The sequence below is a fragment of the Vombatus ursinus genome, unplaced genomic scaffold (genome assembly GCF_900497805.2).
Source record: "Vombatus ursinus unplaced genomic scaffold, bare-nosed wombat genome assembly UNPS02013264.1, whole genome shotgun sequence".
NCBI classification, from domain to species: domain Eukaryota; kingdom Metazoa; phylum Chordata; class Mammalia; order Diprotodontia; family Vombatidae; genus Vombatus; species Vombatus ursinus.
Window position 1 is genome coordinate 38,890 of NW_020953042.1, and position 22,607 is coordinate 61,496.

The 22,607-nt window shown below is 47.1% G+C and overlaps 1 protein-coding gene across 3 annotated transcripts in view; it reads right to left on the reverse strand.

The window, feature by feature from the left end:
- The window catches only part of LOC114040508 (CMP-N-acetylneuraminate-beta-1,4-galactoside alpha-2,3-sialyltransferase-like), a 60,006-nt gene that overhangs the window by 33,311 nt on the left and 4,088 nt on the right, over nt 1-22,607 (reverse strand). For all 3 annotated transcript variants that reach the window (XM_027858637.1, XM_027858636.1, XM_027858635.1), the window contains exon 2: nt 13,988-14,120. In XM_027858637.1, coding sequence (XP_027714438.1) covers nt 13,988-14,108 — 121 coding nt within the window. In that variant the 5' untranslated portion in view covers nt 14,109-14,120. The remainder of the gene's footprint in view (nt 1-13,987; nt 14,121-22,607) is intronic.

A 22,607-nucleotide genomic window follows, 5' to 3' on the forward strand; every position in this document is an offset into this window, starting at 1 on the left:
TCTGGGAGGAAAAACAATGAGTTTCGTATTGGACGTGTTGAATTTAAGATATCTACAGGGCATCCAGTTTAAGATGTCCAATTAGTAGTTAGAGATGGGAGACTGGAGGTCTACAGAGAGATTAGGATTAAATAAGTAGATTTGAGAATCATCAGCATAGAGATGAGAAGTGAACTGAATCCATGGGAGCTAATGAGATCATCAAGTAACATAGTATAGAGGAAGAAAAGAAGAGAGCCCAGACAGAGCCCTGCGGGACAACAACAATTAAGGGGCATGACCTGGATGAAGATCCAGCAAAGGAGACTGAGGATTGATCAGAGAGGTAGGAGGAGAACCAGGAGACGGCGATGTCCTGAAAATGTAGACAGAAGAGGATGTCAAGGAGGAGAGAGCGATCAACTGTGTCAAAGGCTGCAGAGAGGTCAAGGACAATGAGGGTGAAGAAAAGGCCACTGGACTTGGCAACTGAGATTATGAGTGACTTTGGGGAGAGGTGATGGAGTGTGTGACTCAGAGAAAAGACTGAGGCATATTTTTGGAATGTGGCCAATGTAGAAATTTATTTTCCTTGACTATACATTTTTGTAACAGGGGTTTTGATTTTCTTGTTTTTTTCACTTGGGGGAGGTATGAGGGAGAGAACGCAATCTGAAAATAAAATGAAATTTAATTTTTAAGAAATTTTAAGAAAGCACCTTGAAATTATGCAAAGAAAGTGATAAAAATGTCCAAACACTTTGACCCTGAGATTTCACTGCTAGGCATATACCCCAAGTAGATCAGTAACAGTAAGGCCCCCATAGACACCAAAATATTTATAGCAGCACTTTTTGTGGCAGCAAAGAGCTAAGAACAAAGTAGAAGTCCATGAATTGGAGGACAGACAGTGAATATAAAAAATTCAAAGCAGCCTGGGAAGATTTCTACCAACCGATGCCTAGTAACATTGGCAGAACTAGGAAAACAATCTACAGAATAACTGCACCAACACAACGGAAAGAAGAACCACAAGATCAATGAAACTAAAGGCTGTGAGGCTGTGATGACCAGGCTGGGCCCTGGTGAGGAGCTTGGGGAAGGCATCTTTCCCTTCCTCTTTGCAGGGGTAAGGCTGCTGGGTGTGGAACACCACCGAGAGCGTCTCACTTTGGCAATCTGTTGGTTCGCTTTGCTCTTTCTGCTCTTTGCTCTAAGTGGTGCTCTCAGGGAGGGAAAGAGGAAAGATACATTGGGAATGACATAAGACAGGAGAACAAAAGGAATCAGCAAAAACATATTTTTCAAAATCTATCAAACACCAGTCATGAAGTCCCATGGTAAGCACAGCAGCTTTGATCTACAGTCATGTGAAAAAATGCTCGAAATCACTATTGATTAGATAAATGCAAATCAAAACAGCTCTGAGGTACCACATCACATCTATCAGATTGGCCAAGATAACAAAACAGGAAAATGATAAATGTTGGAGAAAATTTGGGAAAATTGGAACACTAATGCATTGTTGGCGGAGTCGTGAAATGATCCAACCATTTTGGAGAACAATTTGGAACTGTGCCCAAATGGCTATAAAAATGTGCATGCCCTTTGACCCAGCAATACCACTTCTAGGGCTGTATCCCAAAGAGATCATACAAATGGGAAAAGGAGGGGCAGGTAGGTGGTACAGTGGATAGAGCACCAGCCCTGGAGTCAGGAGGACCTGAGTTCAAATCCAACCTCAAACATATAACACTTACTAGCTGTGTGACCCTGGGCAAGTCTCTTAACCCCATTACCTAACTAAAAAAAATAAATAAATAAAAATAAAAGGGAAAAGGACCCACATGTACAAAAATACGTATAGCAGCTCTTTCTGTGGTGGCAAAGAATTGGAAATTGAGGGGATTCCCATCAACTGGGGAATGGCTGAACAAGTTGTGGTATATGAATGTAATGGAAATCTATTGTGCTATAAGAAATGATGAGCAGGTAGATTTCAGAAAAACCTGGAAAGACTTGCATGGACTGATGCTGAGTGAAGCGAACAGAACCAGGAGAACGTCGTACACCGTGACAGCCACGTTGTGCAATGACCAGTTCCGATAGACTTAGCCCTTCTCAGCAATGCAAGCATCTAAGACATCTCCAAAGGTCTCATGATGGAAAATGCTGTCCACGTCCAAAGAAAGAACCGTGGAGTCTGAATGCAGATCGAAGCATACTATTTGCTCTTTTTTTTCTTCTGTTGTGTTTTGTTTCCTCTTTCTGGTGGTTCCTCCTGTCGGTTCTAATTCTTCCCTATAACATGACTAATGTGAAAATGTTTAACGTGAATGTATATGTAGAGCCTATATCAGATTGCACGCTGTCTTGGGGTAGGAGGTGGGTAGGGAGAGAAAAATTTAAGACTCAAAAGCTTGTGGAAGTGATTGCTGAAAACTAAAAATAAATAAATTTAAAAACAGCAGCTTTGGGTGCAGGAAATAAAATGTTGGTCAGGGAGTCTCTTTGCCCACTGAGGAAGGGAGATGAGGAGCCTCAGCCACCAGAGTCCTACCTCCATCCAACCAATAATCCTCCCTCAAACTCCTGGACAAGTAAGTGGCTCCCCAGGCAGCCTGCAGACTGCCAGTGACAGGAAACCTACTCCCTCCTCTCTAAGATGGCTCTCATGGTAAAGTAACCAACATCCAGCTAAAAGTAGCAGAAATGGAGCCCAAAAGGATAGTGAGGTTGGGCCCAGCAGCTGGACTAGACCTGACCTACACAGAGAAGGTCAGCAGAGGGCCCCATGTCCAAAGTGTAGAGATGAAGTCTGGAGGCATCTTAAAGCAAGGAAGAGAATGACCAAAGACTCAGGAAAGGCCCTGGACATTGCTATTACCCCAAAGACGGGGCCAACAGGATAATAAGAATTGCCAGACCTATGCCCACTCTCCTGGTTCGGCCAGGGCTCTAGGTGTTCTATGCCTGCACCCAAGTGAGGATGCCTGGCAGGCAGCCCTGCAGAGAAGATGAGAACTCCTGGAGCCCCACTGGTGGCTGCCTTCCACCAGGGACCTCCCAGGCACAGGCAGGGTGCCTGAGAAGTGCAGCAGCCTCTGAGCACGAACAGCAGGCTAGACACAATGCTGGGAGACAGGTGCCTTCATGAAGGCCATCCAGAGGGCGAAACAGAGACACACATAAAGTAAAAATAAGGCACTGGAGAAAAATCTATTATGCTTCAGGTGATGTAAAAAAGTCAGGGCAGCAATCATGATCTCAGACAAAGCACAAATAAACCTAATTAAAAGAAATAAGCACAGAAACTACATTTTGCCAAAGACAATGAAGTAACATCAATACTAAACACATGCACCAAATGCAATAGCATCCAAAATCTTAAAGGAAAAGTTAAATGAGCAACACGAGGAAACAGACAGTAAAACTACACTAGCAGGGGCCTCAACTTTCTGCTCTCAGAACCAGATAAGTCTAACCATATAATAAATAAGAAAGAAGCTAAGGAAATGAATGAATAGAATTTTAGGAAAGTTAGATATGAGAGATCTGTGGAGAAAACTGAATGAGAATAGAAAGGAGTATACCTTTAGCTGTACGTGGCACCTTCACAAAAACTGACCGTGTATTGAGCATAAAAATCTCACAACCAAATGCAGAAAAGCAGAAATATTAAATGCATATTTTTCAGGCCATAATGCAATAAAAATAACATTTAATAAGGGGTCATGAAAACAAAGATTAAAAATTAATTGGAAATTAATCTAAGAGGAAAAATGAGGGGGTCAAAAAACAAATCAAAGAAGCAATCAATAATTTCATTAAAAACAATGATAACAGAGAAAAAAATAACAAAATTTATGGGAGGCAGCCAAACCTGTACTTAAAGGAAAATTTATATCTCTAAACATTTCCATCAATAAAATAAAGAAAGAGTAGATCAATTAATTGGGCGTGCAATTCAAAAAACAACTAGAAAAAGAACAAATTAAAAATCCCAAATTAAACAACAAATTGGAGATCTTGAAAATCAAAGGAGAGATAATAAAACTGAAAGTAAAAAAGCCATTGAATTAATAAATAAAACTAGGAGCTCATCAATAAAACAATAAAATAGATAACCACTGGCTAATTTTATTTTAAAAAAGAAAAAAACCAAATTACCTGCATCAAAAATTAAAAGGGCAAATGCACCACCAATGAAGATGAAATTAAAGCAGATTATTAGGACCTAGTTTGCCCAATTATATGCCAATAAATCTGAGGTAAAATGGATGAATATTTACAAAAATATAAATTGCCCAGGTTACCAGAAGAGGAAATAGAATATTTAAATAACCCTATCTTAGAAAAAGAAATTGAATGAGCCATAAATGAGCTTCCTAAGAAAAAGTCCCCAGGACCAGATGGATTCACAAGTGAATTCTCCCAAACATTTAACGAACAAGTAATTCCAATAATACATAAACGATTTGGAAAAACAGGCCAAAAGAGGTCCTACTAAATTCCTTTTACAACATAAATATGGTTCTGATACCTAAAGCAGGAAGAGCAAAAACAGAAAAAGAAGGGATAGCTAGATGGCGCAGTGGATAGAGTACTGGCCCTGGATTCAGGAGGACCTGAGTTCAAATCCAGCCTCAGACACATAACACTTACTAGTTATGTGACCCTGGGCAAGTCACCTAACCCCATTGCCTAGCAAAAAAAAATAAAAAATAAAATAAAAAAATTATTTCCTAATGAATATTGATGCAAAAACTTTAAATAAAACACTAACAAGGAATTACAGCAATATACTATGGCCAGGAAGGATTCATATCAGGAATGCAAGGCTGGGTTCAATATTAGGAAAACTATCAGCATAACTGGAAATATCAATAATAAAAACAACAAAAATTGTATGATCACCTCAACAGATACAGAAAAAGTTTTTGACAAAGTGCAATACTCATTCCTATTAATAATACTAGAAAACATAGGAATATTGGAGCTTTCCTTAAAATGATTAGTATTTCTCTAAAACCATCAGCAAGCATTATCTGTAATGAGGATAACTGAAGGCCTTCCCAATAAATTCAGAGGTATTCAATATTGTGCTAGAAATGTTAGCCATAGCGATAAGAGAAGAAAAAGAAATTGAAGGAATCAGAATAGGCAATTAGGAAACAAAACCATCACTCTTTGCATATGATATGATGGTATACTTAGGGAATCAACTAAAAAACTAGCTGAAACAATAAACTTTAGCAAAGTTGTAGATTACAAAATAAACCCACAAAAATCACCAGCATCTCTATATGTTGCCATCAAAGTCCAGCAGGAGGAGATAGAAAAAGAAATTCCACTTAAAATAATATAAAATACTTGGGAGTCTAACTGCCAAGACAAACCCGGGAACCATATAAATACATTAACAAAAAACTCTTCACATGAATAAAAACAATTAGAGAAATATTAATTGCTTGTGGGTAGGCTAAGCCAAGATAATAAAAATGACAACTCTATCTAAATTAATGTACTTATTCAGTGCCACACCAATCGAACTACCAAAAATTTTATAGAGCTAGAAAAATAGTAACAAAATTCATCTAGAAGAAAAAAAGATCAAAAATATCAGGGGAATCAATGAAAAAAATGTTAAGAATGATACTGTAGCTGTATCTGATCTCAAACTGCATTACAAAGTGGTAATCATCAAAGCAATCGGGTACTGGGTAAAAAATAGAGTGGTGGATCAGGGGAATAGATGATGTGCACAACACACAGTAATAAGTAACCACAATAATCTAGTGTTTGATAAACCCAAAGTTCCAAGCTTTTGGTATAACGACTCACTATTTGACAAAAATTGCCGGAAAACCTCAAAAGCAGTTTGGCAGAAACTAGGTATAGACCAAAATCTCACACCATTTATCAAGATGAAGTCAAAATGGGTGTATGACTTAGACATAAAGGATGATATTATAAGCAAATCAGGGGGGTGTGGAATACTCCACCTGTCAGATGTATGGATGAGGGAAGAATTTATGCCCCAACAAGAGAGAGAGGATTGCACGAAATAAAATGGATGATTTTGATTGTTGCTGTTCAATCATTTCAGTCATATCCAACTCTTCCTGACCTCACTTGGGGTTTTCTTGGCAGAGATCCTAGAGTGGTTTGCCATTTCCTTCTCCAGCTCATTTTACATAAGAGAAGCTGAGGCAAAAAGGGTTAAGTGACTTGCCCAGGGTCACAATGCTAGTGTCTGAGTTCAGATTTAAACTCACAAAGGTAAGTCTTGCTGACTCCCCAGCAGGCACTGTATCCATGGCGCCACCTAGTGCCCACAATTTTGATTACATTAAATTAAAAAGATTTTGTACAAATAAAACAATCGAGCCAAAATTAAAAAGAAAGCTGTAAGATTGGAGGGGAGGGGTTTACAGCAAGTTTGTCTGATAAAAGCCTTATTTCTCACATATATGGAGAACTGAGTCAAATTTATAAGAATTCAAGTCATTTCCCAACTGCTAACTGGTTAAAGAATATGAACAGGCAGTTTTAAGAAGAAATCAAAGCTGTCTATAGTCATATGAGAAAATACCCTAAATTACTATAGATTAGGGCAGGGGTGGGGACCCTTTGGCCTCAAGGGCAAATTATCTCACACAGAAAAGGCAAAAAAACTTTTATGGTGGAGGGGAAGATGGGAAAGGGGGGGCGGAGTGAGTGAACCTTAGTCGCATCAGAATTGGCTCAAAGAGAGAATAAGAGAATAAGATAGATTTCTATCTTACCCTACCAGAAAACAGGAGAACAGCATAAGAGAAGGGGAGGAGGTAGAGGGAGGACAGATTGGGATAGGCAAAATACAGAAGCAAAACACTTTTGAGGATGGACAGGGTAAAAGGAGAGAGAGAGTAGGATAAAGTGGGGGGAATAGGATGCAGGGAAAGATACAGTTAATAATCATAACTGTGAAAAAAATTTTATGGCAAGTTTTTCTGATAAAGACCTCATTTTTCAATAGAGAACTGAGTCAAATTTATAAAAACAAGAGCCATTCCCCAATTGATAAATAGTCAAAGGATACAAACAGTTTGTATACAAAGGATACAAACAGACAAACAGAAAAAGTAATCATAGCTATCTATAATCATATTTTAAAAAATGCTCTAGAGGCAGCTAGGTGATGCAGTGGATAGAGCACCAGCCCTGGAGTCAGAGGACCTGAGTTCAAATCCGCCCTCAGACCAGATACTTGACATTTACTAGCTGTGTGATCCTAGGCAAGTCACTCAACCCTAATTGCCTCGACAAACAAATAAACAAACAAAAAAACCTGGAAAGACTTATATGAACTGATGCAAAGTGAAATGCGCAGAACTGGAGAAGACTATACACAGTGACAGCAACATTGTACAATGAGCAACTGGGAAAGACTCAGCTCTTCTCAGCAATCCAATGATCCAGGACAATTCCAAAGGACTTATGATGAAAAATGCTATCCACCTCCAGAGAAAGAACTGATGGAGTCCGAATGCAGATCGAAGCATACTTTTTCTTTACTTCCTTTATTTTTCCTGGTTTGGGTTTGGTTTTATTTCTGTTTTTGTTTTGGGGTTTGTTTGTTTTTTGGTCTGTGTGTTCTTTCACAATCTGATTAACGTGGAAATACATTTGCATGGCTGCACATGTATAACTATATCAAATTGCTTGCCTTCTCATTGTGGTGGGAGGGGTGACAGAGGGAAAGAATTTGGAACTCAAAATTTTTTAAAAAACGAATGTTCAAAACAGTTTTTACATGTAATTGGAGGGAAAATAAAACATTAAATCATTATTTAAAAAAGAAATGAGTTAATCACACACAATTCAATTCAGCAAAGTTATTAAAATTTTGTTACGGGCAGAGTGCTACAACTTCCTCACACCGAGAAGCTCTTACACTAAAAACAAGTTAATGCCCCTGAGGCCCTTAATTGTATTATAGCATTCAATTCCCCGGATAAAGCATTGTTTCCTCTGCTATTCCCCTACTGTTGGACTTCCAAGTTGTGTAATACAGCTTCAGAAACCCTGAACAGGGCTCCCTGTTTTCGGGTGAGACTTTCAAGGAGTGATCCCAACCATGGAATTCCAGGTGAGGGGATAGGATTATTTTTGCTACCTGTGTTGTGTACTACCCGACTGTTCTCTAGAGAGGTCTACCAGCCATGACAGAGTGAGCCTGCTTCTCCACAGTCCTGCCAGCACCCAACTTCATTCATTTGAATAGTTTGGCCACTTTGATATGCAAGGGGGTAGGGGAGGGGGAGGGTCACTTTGTATTTCTTTGATTATTGAGGTTAAACATTGCTTCAAGTGATTATTAACAATATGTTACTTCCTCTCTTGAAAATACATGCTCATACCCCTTGATACAATAAATAAATCTGGAGAGAAAAAAAAACCTTTACAACAATGAGGGGAAAAGACAGAACCAGAAAAAAAGGAACACATCCCGACCATGATCACAAGAAGAGGAAATGAGAATGAATAGACAAAATTCCAACGAGGCCTGAGAGGGAGCCTGAAATAGGGCTGTGATCCTTCATCAGTTAAGTTACCAGCATTACTTAATTAAGCTTAGTTGTCTGCACTGGTGCTCACTCAATGGTAGGCTTCTAATAAAACATTTGCTAGAAAGATTTGAAGTGAGTCTATTCACTTTTCCCAGGTCCATTTCAAATATTGTAAATACAACACCCAATCCAATCCACTCATTTATTCAGTGAGCATTTATTAAGTGCCTACTATAATCCAGGGACTATGCTGGGAGCTGAGGATTCAAAAAACAAAAAGGCCTTGCTCTCAAGGAGTTTACATTCTATTCATTCTGCAGATTGGTGTTCCCTAGCTCAAATGCCATAGGATGGTAAACCCTGGAGAAAAGAATTGTTTTTGCCTTTTCTCTGTAATCCCCAGCATTTAGCACAGTGCCTGGCACATGGAAGGCCCTTGTTAAGTGCTCCCTGACAGCTTCTCACCCTGGAGTTGCCTCTGCCCTAGGGCCCCCTCTCTCTTGATTGTGAGGTCCCTAACCCAGACCACCATTTCAGGAGGGCCCAAGGCCACATTTGCTTCACTCCCAGCTCCACTGGTCACTCTCCAGATTTCTCTACTTCCTCACCAGCAGCCTTCTACCCAAAAGGGCAGCCTTTCCTTTATGTGGTGGTGTCTTCTCTCATCAGAATGTAAGCTCCTTGAAGGCAGAGTTTGCCTTTCTTTTTGCTCCCACATGGGGTGGGGGGAAGACACAGCATCCTGAGATCTGGAAAATCCAGTAAAATTTTTTGGCCCTCCCCTTGTACCAGAGAAGAAGCATGACTTATTATGGTGTTAAAAGATAAAATACGTTTATATTCTACAATACTATACATATATTTTATGCATTTCTGAGTTTCTAACCATTTTCTGTGTTGTCTGCTGGCCTTTGTGTGTCCTCTGCAACTTCCGCAAAACTCCCCAAAAATTTCTGTTTAATTTTTCATGTGACCCGTGATATATCAAAACTGTCATGGGGAAAGTTATGATGTGGAAAGATAACAGTATTTGTATCCCCCATGCTTAGCCCAGTGCCCAGCACCCAGGAAACGTTTAATTTTGTCTCTCTACTGGAGGGAAACAACACATACACAGAAATTTATTACAAAATAAACAAAGCACTTGGTGGGGGGAGGGAACAAGCATTAAGCACCTACTATGTGCCAGGCACTGTGCTAATAAGCACTTTACAATTATCTCTTTTGATCCTCACAACAACCCTGGGAAGCAGAAGCTGTCATTAAGAGAATTCTATGAGGAAGGGAGTGGGGTGGGAAGGGCATGCATGGAGGGGGTCAGCCTATGCAAAGGAGGACAGGTAAGAGATAGAATGCTGTTTGTGAGGAACAGAAAGAAGGCCAGTTTGTCTGGATTGTAGAGTCAGTCCCTAAAGGAGACTGATGTGTGATGAGGCTAGAAAGGTGGGACAGAGCCAGCCTGAACAGAGAACTTTGTATTTTAACTCACAGATAAGGGAGCCCCTGAAGCTTCCTGAGCAGAGTGGCACAGTCAGAACCGAGCTTCAGAAAGGTGATCTTGGCAGCCATGCCAAGGGTGGATTAGAGAGAAAAGAGGCTGGTTACAAGACGAAGTCAGAAGTGCAGGGGAGGGGCAGCTAGGTGGCACAGTGGATAGAGCACCGGCCCTGAAGTCAGGAGGACCTGAGTTCAAAGCCGGCCTCAGACCAAACACTTGACACTCGCTAGCTGTGTGGCGCTGGACAAGTCACTTAACCCCGATTGCCTAAAAAAAAAAAAAAAGACAGGGGAAAGGGCATGGGAGAGTGGCCATGATGGAAGTGGGGCGGAGACAGCTCCCAGATACCCTGCGGAGGGAGATTGAGCCAGACTTGGTAACCAACTTCAAGCAAGGGCTGAGGGGCAGGGGAGGGGTGAAGATGACACAGGTTATCAAACAGAGACTCATGGCTGGCCTCTAACAGAATCGGAGGAAAGTGGAGGAGGACCCCAAGACTGGGAGCCTGGGCCACCAGGAGGATGGAGGTGCTCCCACCTGGAAGGGGGATGTCAGGCGACGCTTAGGAAGAAGCTTTTGTGCTCTGTTCTGGACACCCACCAAAAGAGCCGGGGAAGGAGCCACCCATTCAACACATGGAATCTGAGTTGGAGGGGACCTAAGAGGCCACGTGAACCACTGGGGAGCGGCACGCCAGACTGCACCTGGATCTAGGAGAAAAGAATCACTTCCTCACAGGGTCCCCATCTTTCCAAACTCAGCAAACAGCTCTCCTTTCCCAGGTCCACACTAGAATGCCATCTCATTGGTTCCCTCACCCTTTGGGGGTCAAAATGTGTTTCTGTTCAATTTCCTCTTTCCTTCATTCTGCCCAACATTCTGAGCTGTCAAGAGTGTTCCAGATCCTGGCTCTGAACTCTCTTCCATTACTTTTCCCTAGCCATGTCATCTCCCCATTAGAGGGTTTCACTTTGTCTTTGTATGGCCAGCACCTGACACATAGTAAGTGCTTAATAAATGTAGTGTCAGGGCTGTCATATGGAGGAAGGAACAGCCTTGTTCTGCTCAGCTCATGGAGAAGAGGAGTTGCAGGAAGGCCGACTGAGGCTGGTGTCAGGAAAACTTCCTCCCAACATGGGATCTCCTCATTAAAGGGCTTTTGGCCTAGGCCCCTGACAGATCATGGGATCATGGACAGAGGCTTCCAACCTACAGAAGAAAATAATCCATTCATAGACACCAAAGACATGTGAGTGGCCCCAGGCTCTGACTCATGCTTGGGCTCAGCTGACCTACTGCTCCTTGGCTCCCTGCCAGAGGCTTCCCAGAGGAGCCCAATGGTGGCTTGGTCTCTGCTAGGTGAACTGGGGGACGACTGCCCTGAGAACACGCCACGGCCAGGCACATGGTGAGTAGGTCTGCCTGTTCCCAGAGGGCTGCACTGTGACCAGAGCTCTAGGCCTGGAGTCAGGAAGACCCTCATTCAAATCTAACCTCAGATCCTCACTAGCTATGTGACTCAAAGCAAGTCATTTCACCTGTTTGCCTCAGTTTCCTCAACTGTAAAAGGGGAATAATAATAACAACTACATTCCAGGGCTGTTGTGAGGATCAAAGGAGATACTATTTGTAAAGAAAAAAAGTGCTTAGCACAGTGCCTGGCACATAGGAGGTACTCTATAAACTGCTGGTCCACCCCGTCTCACCTCTCAGCCTGAGGTTCACAGGCCCCTGTCACCCTGGCCATGGCCCACACCATCATTTTTCCCAGCTCCCCTGTTCTAATCATCCATTAACAGAGTAGCTTCTCAAGGTTTGAGAATTAGAGTGTGTGCAAAGCTGTGAACACTAGATTAACACTGTTAATCTGCTAGATTACTTTCCACAAGACAATCGGTAATTCACGAAGGGGCAAGGGTCACCGGAGCACCCTCAAACTGCTCCGGTCTCCATTCCCAGCTTTGCCCCCTCCCTGCCCCGTCTCCCTCCTTCCCCCTTCTAAATGGTCAAAAAATAAAGACCAGGAGGAGGAAGGAGAAGGGCTAGAACACGCGCAACCCTGTAAGCTTGGCACCCGCAGCTCCGTCACCACACACTCTGGGACGGCAGCTGATCTCTTAGGGTCCGCAGCACCTTTTACTAAAGTACTTCTCAGTTCCCTCTAACTGTGTTTTTCATTCAAAAGAATCACGCCTGAGCCATTGGCTGCTTCCTTCTCTTGCAAAGAAAGGAGCCAAGTTCAGCTGCTCGGCATCTGGGGCCCCAGACACAGCCAGGCATCCTCAAGTCAGCGCCCGGGGCCAGAGCTCTCCACGGACAAAGGCTGGCCTCCAGCTGCAAAGCTCAGATACAAAGGCTCCCTGAGCTCCCCAAGGACCCCGCCCCCATCCCCAAATGGGCCTGCGCAGAGCTCCGTGCCGGGAGGAAGCCTCACAGACCCCGCGATCAGGGGTCAGGGTGAACAAAGCTCAGAGCGGCCGAGGAAGCAGCTGAGCCATCCAAACGAAGACAGGAAATCAGGCCCTGCCGCAACACCCAGAACAAAGGCATCCTTGGAAAAGGAGCTAGGGGCTCCGGGAGGATGCCCCACTGCAGCTCCCACGTCCCGGGGCCAGATGGTTCAGGCAGCACTACCGCCTTGCCACATCTCCCCCAAGCAGCACACAACAGAATCACTGGGGGTGCTGCCCATCTCCTTGCCCCACCTAGGCCCCACACAGCCCGCCTCTCCGGGACCATCCCACAGGACTGAGCAGCCCCGCCCGTGGGTGCCACATAGGGGATGCCACTTGGAAACACTTCACAGATGGCAGCCCAGCTGGCCCAGAGGGGGGTGGGAGGGACAGTGACGGGGACAGGAGACCAAGGACATAGCAGACTCTTGGGAAGAACTGGGCCTGAAGGGGACAGAAGGGGAATAAAGAAATGGAAAGGGGGACAGAGAAAGGCTGGGTTAGGATGTGCCGGCCACGCTTATTCTAGATAAATCACATGCTATTGATCCAGCCCCTGACTCCGATTGAACGATCCTCCATCATCCATTCTGGAGAGCAAAGCAGGTTCACAGGTCATCCACCTCCCTGACCCTCCTATGGCCCCTCTGCCCCCTGGGCCCATTGCACAGACTTCTGCCCTCTCCTACCAGGGGCCAGGCACAGCTAAGAAAAAGAAGAAAACACCCAAGTGAGGAGAAAGCTCCTGACTCTCAGGGGGAAGGCAGGGCCTCAAGCCTCCATGATGACGGGCCTCAGGTCAGGAGGGGCCTCTGGGGCCTGAGCTACCACCAGGCCAGGCAAGTGGAAGGGCAGGAGGGAGGGAGGGGGGAGGGGCCCTCTGCCGTCACAGGACAGCGCCCATCTTGCTTCTAGCCCTTGGAGTCTAAATGACCGTGAGCAAGTTGGGGAGCTTCCCTGGGCCTCAGTTTCCCCATTTATACAACAAAGGGCTGAGATCCCTCCCAGCTCTACCTCTGTGATCCTACGATCCTGTGACCTTGGGGGAGTCATTTTTTCTCTGGGCCTCAGTTTCCTCTGTAAAGTGCAAAGGTAGGGAGGGTTTGGACAGCACAACCTCAGGGGCTCCTTCCAGCTCTGCTACCCTGGAGAAAGTCTCTTAGCTTAGGCAAGTTACTGATTCTCTGAGCCTCAGTCTCTTCCCCTGTAAGATGGGGGTTGGGGGGAAGGAGGATTGGACTGCTCAATGGCCTCTGGGGCCCGTCCCAATTCTCAGTCATCCCAGAAACCTGAGAAGGCTCTAGAGGGGTCCTCAATCAGCACCACCAACAAAAGCCTCACACGCTCTATCCAGCCTGAGACCCAAGAACAGGCCCCAAGCAGCAGAAGCCCCCTGACAAAGAGCAAAGCTTCCTAAGGATAAGCCACTGTGGCCCAGCCTCCAGGCGGTCCGTGAGCCAGTGACCACCTGGCGCTCAGCAGGGCCCCTCTCTGGTACTTACTAGGGTCTTCCCATCGGAGGAGGTGCAGCTTCCAGGCGGCGTAGTACATGAAGCCCAGCACCAGGCAGAGGCACAGGGTGAGCAGCAGGTTCCGGACGAGCACCACCAGGCCCATCTTCATTGGCTACATGACCTACGAGAGACCAAACAGACGGGGCCTTGAGAGGTGGGCACTAAGTCTCACCAGCCCACTTTCCATAGACACGCAGGGCAGTGTGCCCTAGCCATGAGCTGGGGCCGAGCCTGGTACAATGGTCAGAGCAGAGCATAGGGAGTCCCTTCCCCTGCATGGGCTGCCTCCTTCTTCCTGAGAAAGTCAATCAATCAATCATGATAACTTTCAGACAACCACTCTCCCAAGCTGTTAAGAAAAAGGACATTTGCGGCATCAAAAACATTAGCAGTTAACTATCAGCTACAGACACTGCCTGTGTGAGTGGAGAGGAGGGGCGTGCACAAGAGAAGTTGTGAAGTCAGAAATGCCAGGACTGAAGAAACGATTCACATGGAGGATGAGAGAGAGGAGCAAGGATGACTCCCCGGGTGGGAGCCTGGGGAGTGGGAGGACAGTGGTGCCCTCCACAGTCATGGGGAAGTTAGGAAGAGAAGAGAGTTGGGGGGGGGGGAGATGATGAGTCATCAGATTGGGACATGTGGAGTTCATGATGTCTATGTGTCATTCAGTTTAGATGTTCAAAAGACCAGTTGGGGGCAGCTAGGTGGCGCAGTGGATAAGCTCTGGCCTTGGAGTCAGGAGGACCTGAGTTCAAATCTGGCCTCAGACACATGACACTTACTAGCTGTGTGACCCTGGGCAAGTCACTTAACCCCAAATGCCTCAACAAAAAGGCAAAAAAAAAAAAAAAAAAAAAGACAGTTGGAGATGCGAAACTGGAGGCCAGCATCAGAGAAGTTGGGGCTGGATAAGCAGACCTGAGAATCATCAGCCAAGACGTGATCATTGACTCCTTGGGAACTGATGAGATCACCAAGTAAAACAGAATAGACGGAGAACAGAAGGCCCAGGACAGAGTCCTGGGGGGTGCCCATAACTAGTGGCATGACCTGGATGACCTTGTACAGCAAGGAAGACAGAGAAGGAGCAGTCAGATAAGAGGAGAACTGGGAGAGGTAGGTGTCAGAAAAACAAGAAGAGGCTGATCAACAGTATCAAAGACTGCAGAGAGGTCAAGATGTAGGAGGATTGACACAAGTCCATTAGATTTGGCAAGTAAGAGATCACTGGATGAATGTAAAGGAATAATAACAATAATAATAATAACAGCTAACATTATATAGTGCTCACTATGTGCCAGGCACTCTGCTAAATGCCTTACAATTATTATCTCTCTTGATCCTCATGACAATACTAGGACATAGGTGATATTATTATCCCCACTTTACAGATGAGGAAACTGAGGCAAAGAGTTTAAATGACTTGCCCAAGGTCATATAGCTAGTGTCTAAGGCAGGATTTTAAAGTCAGGGCTTCCTGACTCCAGATTTAGCATTCTATCTGTTCAACCACCTAGCACCTCTTGCTAGATTCCACATAATGCTCTCTAGCCCATCATGACATTGTTCTTACAAGTTATCACTCTGTATTTATCCTCTGTGACCAGTTCTGGCTTCTATGATCTATATATTTCTTTTAAAAATCTCTGTGGCTGGGGGGGGCAGGTAGGTGGCGCAGTGGATAGAGTACCGGGCCTGCGTTCAGGACGACCTGAGTTCAAATCTGGTCTCAGACATCTGACACTTACTAGCTGTGTGACCCTGGGCAAGTCACTTAACGCCATGGCAGCTCTCACACCAGAGGTGCTAGTCCTGCTAAACATCCCACACCAGGTGAAGTAGGATAGAGAGAGAAGAGAAGAGGACCCAGGACAGAACCTGAGGCACACCTATGGTTAGAGGGTGTGATCTACAGGATCCAGCCAAGGAGACAGAGAAGGATTGGTCAGAGAGGTAGGAGGAGAACAGGGGGGGGGGTGTCACCAAGACCTAGAGAGAAGAAAGTGTCCAGGAGGAGAAAGTGATCGACAGTGTCAAGGGTGTCAGAGAGGTCAAGGAGAATGAGGATGGAGAAAAGATCACTGGATTTGGCAGCTGGGAGATCCCTGGTAACTGGAGAGGGTAGCTTTAGTGGAATGATGAGGTCAGAAGCCAGATTGTAAGGGGTTAGGAAGGCAGTGAGAAGAGAGATAGGAGAAGCACCCATTGTAGATGACCCTTTTCAGGAACTTAGCTACAGAGGGCAGAAAAGACATGGATACTTAATACATGTTTGTTGACTGATCACTGACAGACCATATCACCAGCACTTTCCTTCTTCTGACCCTCATTCTCATCCTGATCTCCCATCCCTCCACCCCTCCACCCTCTCCCAGGCCACCATCATCCCTGCTCTGTTCATCTTCCCTCATCACTGCTACCCATCCCCCACCCCCCAGTCACTTCAGAAGCCACCCAGGGCTGCCCTGCCACCACCAGGGGGCAGCCTCCCCTCAGCCTCCTGCCCAGACCCGTCCCCACTGCTTGACAGATCATCTGGCTTGATCCAGATGGGAGTCTTCTGATGACGTGGAGGGCCACGAGGCCTTGCCATCTGCCCTGTCTCCACTTCCTGCAGACCTTTGGAACTGTCACCCAATCTACGGATGTAACCTAATGACCTGTAAGCCTTGCCATCGGCTACAGAGTATGAGCTCCTTGAGAACAGGCGCTGTCTTGCTGTGCAGCCCCAGCACTTGGCACATAATGAACACTTAATAAAGGCTTTTTCTTTCTTTCGTTCATTCATTCAATTGCTGCTCTTGCCATCCCACCTTCTAAACCCCAACCACTTCTGTCCATGTCTCAGGCTGTCGGCAGTCTCACCCCCCCCCCCCAGCCCAGCCTGGGCCTGGCCGCTGCTCAGGGATGCCTGACCTCTATCCCCCTCCTTGGGCCACCTGTGCCCCTCCCCAGCGGCTCCCTCTCCGCAGAGGATTGGGACATTGAGGACATCGCCATGAAGCTGAAAGGCTCACAACCTCGGATTCATTCTCTCTTCCCCCCCTTTCCCAAGCAGTCGTCATGATCTGTTTTTTCTGCCTTTGTAACATCCCCCACACGTGGCCCCTTCTCTCCTCAGACACTTCAGCCCCCCAGGGCTGGGCCTCCTTACCTCACACTTGGACTATTGCAATGGCCCCCTTCACTGGTCTCTCTGCCTCCAGGCTCTTCCCTCCCTAGTTCATCCTCTACTCAGCCACTGAAGTGATATTCCTAAAGCACAAGTTTGGCCATGTCAGCCCTCAGCTCAAGAGGCTTCGATGGCACCCCACTGCATCTGGGATATAGCACAAATTCCCATATTTAGCGTTTAAAGTCTTAATAATCTGGCTCCAACCTAGCCATCCAGCAATGATGACACATCATTCACTATCACTTTCTCCACAGTCCAGTTGAACTGGCCCACAGACTTGTTCTCTGAACATGACATCTCATCTCCCACCTTCGAGGCTTTGCACAGGCTGGCCGCCATGCCTGGAACACTTCCCCTCCTCACTTAACACTCGTTGGAATCCATATCTACATTCAAGGTTGAACTCATCTGTCACCTTCCACAAGAGCCTTTGCCAATACCCCCAGGAGTCCCCGGTTAATAGGGTCCCCATCTCCAAATGACTTTGTCTTGACTTTGTAAGAGTTCTCTGCGTAAGTGTTATAGCCCCTCAGTTGAATTCAAGCTCTCAGAGGGCAGTTCTGCACTCAGAGACAGCACCTCCCACATCTCGTCCAATGCAGCACGTGTCCAATAAATTTTTGTAGAACCACACTCAGCTGTACTGCGAGCTGTGTGAGCCGTGCAGAACTGGGGGAGGGGCTCACTCTTCTAAGGAGCCAGCCCCAATAGAGGAGGCCCTGGAACAGAAAGCTGGCCAGGACTGACCATTCATGGACCAGGGGAGGGGAAATTGTGTCTTCCACCACAAATAAAGTTTGTCTTCTATGAGATGTTAGCACATCATGTGTGATTACATGAGAGCTGAGGATCCTTTTACCCACATATGGACCAAATTCTCAGAAAACCTGGGTGGAGGCATGAGGCCAAGAGGAGTCCCTGAAGACTGAAGCCAGGCTTTCAGTAACTGTGACAGGGCTGAAGATTCTGCTCAGTGCTCACGATGCCCCCGGCCCTGCCATAGGAATCACCAACTGGGACAGGATCAAACAGAAGGGAGGCTCCTACCTGCCCCTATTCCCACTGTCCCTCATGCCTGAACTGCTATCACTCCCTCACTCCCGGCTTCCTTCCAAAGCCCACTGCAGGCAGGAGGCCTTGACAACCCCATCCCCAGCTGCTAAGGCCTTCTCTGGGATTGCCCCAGCTCCATCTGCAATCCGCCCATTCACCCTGTATTCATGTCTGTAAGTTGTTTTTGCATGCTTCTTCCCCCTTTAGAAAGTGAGCTCCTTGAGGGCAGGGACCAAGTTTTTGTCTGTCTTTGTAGAGTTCAGCACAGTGCCTGGCACACAGTAAGTGGTTAATAAATGTTTGTTTACTATTGCTGCCTGACTAGCATTGTGGAAAAGCTCGGGAGATTTGAGCTTGCCCATGGGATCAGGATCCAGGACTTATCCTTAAGAGTTCACTGTCCATGCAGTAAGAGGTGTCCAATGGAGTGCCCAGGGGATCTAGGCTCGGCCCTGGACTGTTGAATATTCTTATCAATGATTTGGATAAAGACAGAAATGGCAGATGGCCAGCTGGAGAGGTCTACCTCAAATGCCCTGCTGGCACCTCAAGTTCCTCAGATCCAAACCTGAGCTCACTGGTGTCTCCTTAGAAATCCTGCCACAAGCCCTGCCCTTCCTCCCTCAGACACCCAGGGAAGCTCCACTCCTGCACCTGTAACGTTTGCAGCCCGCCACCCCACACCTACTGAGACACTCAGCCTCACCAGCTCCTCTCTGGTCGGCCCTTGGAACCACCCTCTCCACTCCTGGCCACAGTTCCGGTGTCCCACCTGCTCCCTGTGCCCGCTTCCATCCCCGCCACCTAATCCTGTCACTCCACTCAGACATCTTCTGTGGCTCCCCATTATGACCTGAACAAAATGGGCCTTGTACATATCATAAATGTGAGGACAGAGAACTTATAATCAGGAGGCCTGGCATCTAGTCCTGCCCCTTCCTAACTGCACAACTGGGGACGTGTTTCCTCAACAGCAGACTAAAGATAACCTTTGCACTACTACCCTCAAGGGACTTTCTGAGGAGCACACCACATGACTGAAAGATGTTTTGACCATTCTGGCATTCAAGGCCCTCCATGATCTGGCTCCAGCCTTATCTCCAGGGTCTTCCTCCTCACCACTGGACCTCCCCAAGACCTGGGGGACCTGTCCTCCATTTCAGGGAAGAACTGAGCCCACAAGGATTTTTCCACCCTCTGAACTCCTCAGGTATCATTTACGGAATCAGAACTGGAGAAATGGACAGGACCTTGGAGCCAGCCCTATCCTGTTTCAGAGAAGGACACTGAGGCCCAAGATGGGAAGTGACTTGCTCAAGGCTACAGAACATGGTAGGGGCAGAGTGAGGGCTGCAGTAACTGTCCTCCTGCCCTGGTATGACATCAAAACTGGCCTTGTCACTCATTCCCCTCAGCTGGACAGGAAGTTTGTGTGACCCTGGAGTCAGAAGCCCTAGGTGCAAATCCTCTCTCTGAAGTTTACTTCCTGTATCTATTTGAGCAAGGCCCCTACCCTGCCTGAGCCTGTGTCCTCCTATGTAAAATGTTGGGTGGATAAGTTGGCTTCTGAGATACCTGCCAGATCTGGAGCTGGGCTAACCACTGAGCTGCCCAGGATTTCAAGGCCACAGCCCAGCCAGGGACTGAGCCCCGGCAGAAAGTCACATCTACTGCCAAGCTGGAGCCAGGGAGCAGCTTCTCCTGCTAGTGGGAACAATGTGAAAACAGTATCCTGGGTGAGCAAACTCTGCCTTCCTCCTCCTCCCCCTCTCTGAAACCCTGCTTTCCCATCTCACCATCACAGCTCAGGCCTCACTTTGCTCTTTTCACAATACATCTCCCATCAAATGTCTTGCTGCCGTAACCTCACCTCGTGCCGAGCCCCAGCCCTGGAACGCCCCTCACCATCCACCTTCCGCACTCCTCTAGCCAGCTACCAGGGAACGCCAGCAGAGGATGTCCCCATGCTGGCTGACCTGGGTCACTACAGATCTGTAACACCATCTCCACCAGGCCCTCACCGCTTCTTACGTATCCTTCCGCTCCTCCCTGAAGGCCTTTTTCAGTTCCTCTAAATCTCTTCCAAACCTCTTCTCTCCTCCAGCCTCCCCTCAAAGCCCTCCTCATCCCTCTTAGGTGGGAGCTCACAAGTCCTTGACATCACCCCTCATTCTCTCTCTCTGACAGAGATGCCCCCTTTCCTCACCAAGGCCAATTCCTCAACATGTGCCCCAATCCCATTCCTCTCCAATATATTGCCCCTCAATCGTCCCCCTCTCTCCCTGTGTCTCTATGAATCTCTTTCCATCTCTGGCCCTCTCTTTCGGTCTCTATCTACTGGCCACTTGCCTGCTGCCTACAAACATGCCCATGTTTCCCCATCCCTAGATCTCCTCTCCCCCTCCCACTGCGCACAGTCTCAGGCTGCACTCTATGGCATGTGGCCTCCTCAAAGTCACTGCTGATCCCTTCATGTCCACATCCAATGGTCCTTTCTTAGCCCTCTTCCTTTTCAGCCTCTCTGCAGATCTGACATCATCACCCACCTTCTCCTCCTGGATGCTGCCTCTGCTCTGAGCTTTCTTGGCATTGCTCCTTCTCACCCTGCTTGGCTAGTCCATCATCCATGCCACGCGCCCTAATCCTGAGTTCCCCCCTAGACTCTGTCCTGTCTCCCCTTCCCTTCTCTCTAGACTGTCTCACTTGGTGATCTCATCAGCTCTGCAGGTGACTCTCAAATCTGCATATTCAGGCATCTCAGTCTCAATATGCCCATCCCAGAGCTCATTATCTTCCCCCTGAATCCATCCCATACAGACTGACTTTCTAGCCATGATTTATCTCCCATCTCTGCAACTTTGCACCGGCTGTGCCCTATGCCCGGAGTGTTCTCCCCCCAAATCTCTGCCTCCTAGAGTCCCTGGCTCCCTTCAGAACTTTACAGAGTGCTGCCTTCTCCAGGAAGTCTTTCCTTACCCCTCATCTCCGCCATCCCTGGTGCCCTCCTCTCCAATTTCACTTACATCTATCTGGGACACATTTATTCATGTATGTGTGTTCTCCATGATAGAATGGAAGCTCTTTGAGGGCAGAGACTTTTTCATTTTTATCTCTGTTTCTCTCATGCCTAGCACAGTGCCTGACATATAACAGGCTTTTAATAAATGCTTGTTAATGGACTGATTCCCTCCTCCTAGTTTCCCCATTACTACCGGTGGCAGCATGAGCCAGGCAGGTCAAATCCCCACCAGCACCCAGACCACCATCTGACCCTGAGACCCGAGCAAGGACAGCTCAGGAATGTGGGCCCAGGAGCCTGGGGAACTGCCCCGCTTCTGGGGAGAGGCAGCCTGGCACCTACTCTTGTAGGTGCTGTAGCCACAGTGACTGAAGGAATCAGTGAATGAAAGAAGAGAGCATTTGTTACGCACTTACTGTGTGCTAAGTGCTGGGGATACATATAGAAAAGCAAGATTCCTGCCCCCTAGGAGCTCCCAGTCTAATGGGGGAGACAACCCCAGGGAAGGTTTCAGCTGCACGTCAGACAAAACGGTCCCTTCGTTCTTGGCGGGCAGTGGCCAAGCAGAGGGTCAGGTCTCTTCTTAGTGTCATTTCCACCAATAAAATGACATCGGTTTCTGATGCTGAGCCATCTGACAGGGCCAAGGACTCTGGTGACAAGAACTTTCCTTTCTGGGTCTTTAGACCTGGCACCTGCCAGGCTGCATCTCCACAAAGGGATGGCTGTGGGCAGTAGGCAGGAAGCACTCTCCTCTCAAGGCTCTTGGGGCCCGAGGAGAGATGGTCAAAGTGGTGCTGGTGACTGACTTGCCTGGCCCATGTTACTTCCCCTCTCTCCCTCAGGGTGCCCAGCTCTTCAATCAGACTGGCCCGCCTGCCCTGGGGATGGCATTTGGTGGCAGGTGGTAAAGATAGCCGGCACCCTCTCCATAGGAGCTGCCTCCCTGGATGATGGTTATAAGGGCTGGGCAGCACACCAGACTGGGGGTCTGGGGGTACTGCCTCTCCTTGGGTTCCTATGTCTATCTGCCTATGGTGGCAGCTGGTAGTGAGGAGGAAGGTGGGTCCCTTCTCTTCAGTGATTTCTCCCTTAATGGGCTGGACACAGTCTGGTGGTCTGGGGGGCGCTGCTATTTCCAAGGCTCTTGGGCCCAGGGTCCTGAACTGTCCCCGTCATGGTCTGGGGAATGCTGGTGCCTCACCTGCCTGGCCTGCTGCCCCACCTCACCCTTAGAAGGGTCTTACTGCCTCAGCCAGGCTGCCCTGCCTGCCCTATGGGTGGCAGCCAGTGAAGACCCAGAAAGGAAAGAGTTTGACATCAGAAACAGATGTGATTTTGTCATCAAAGACAATGCC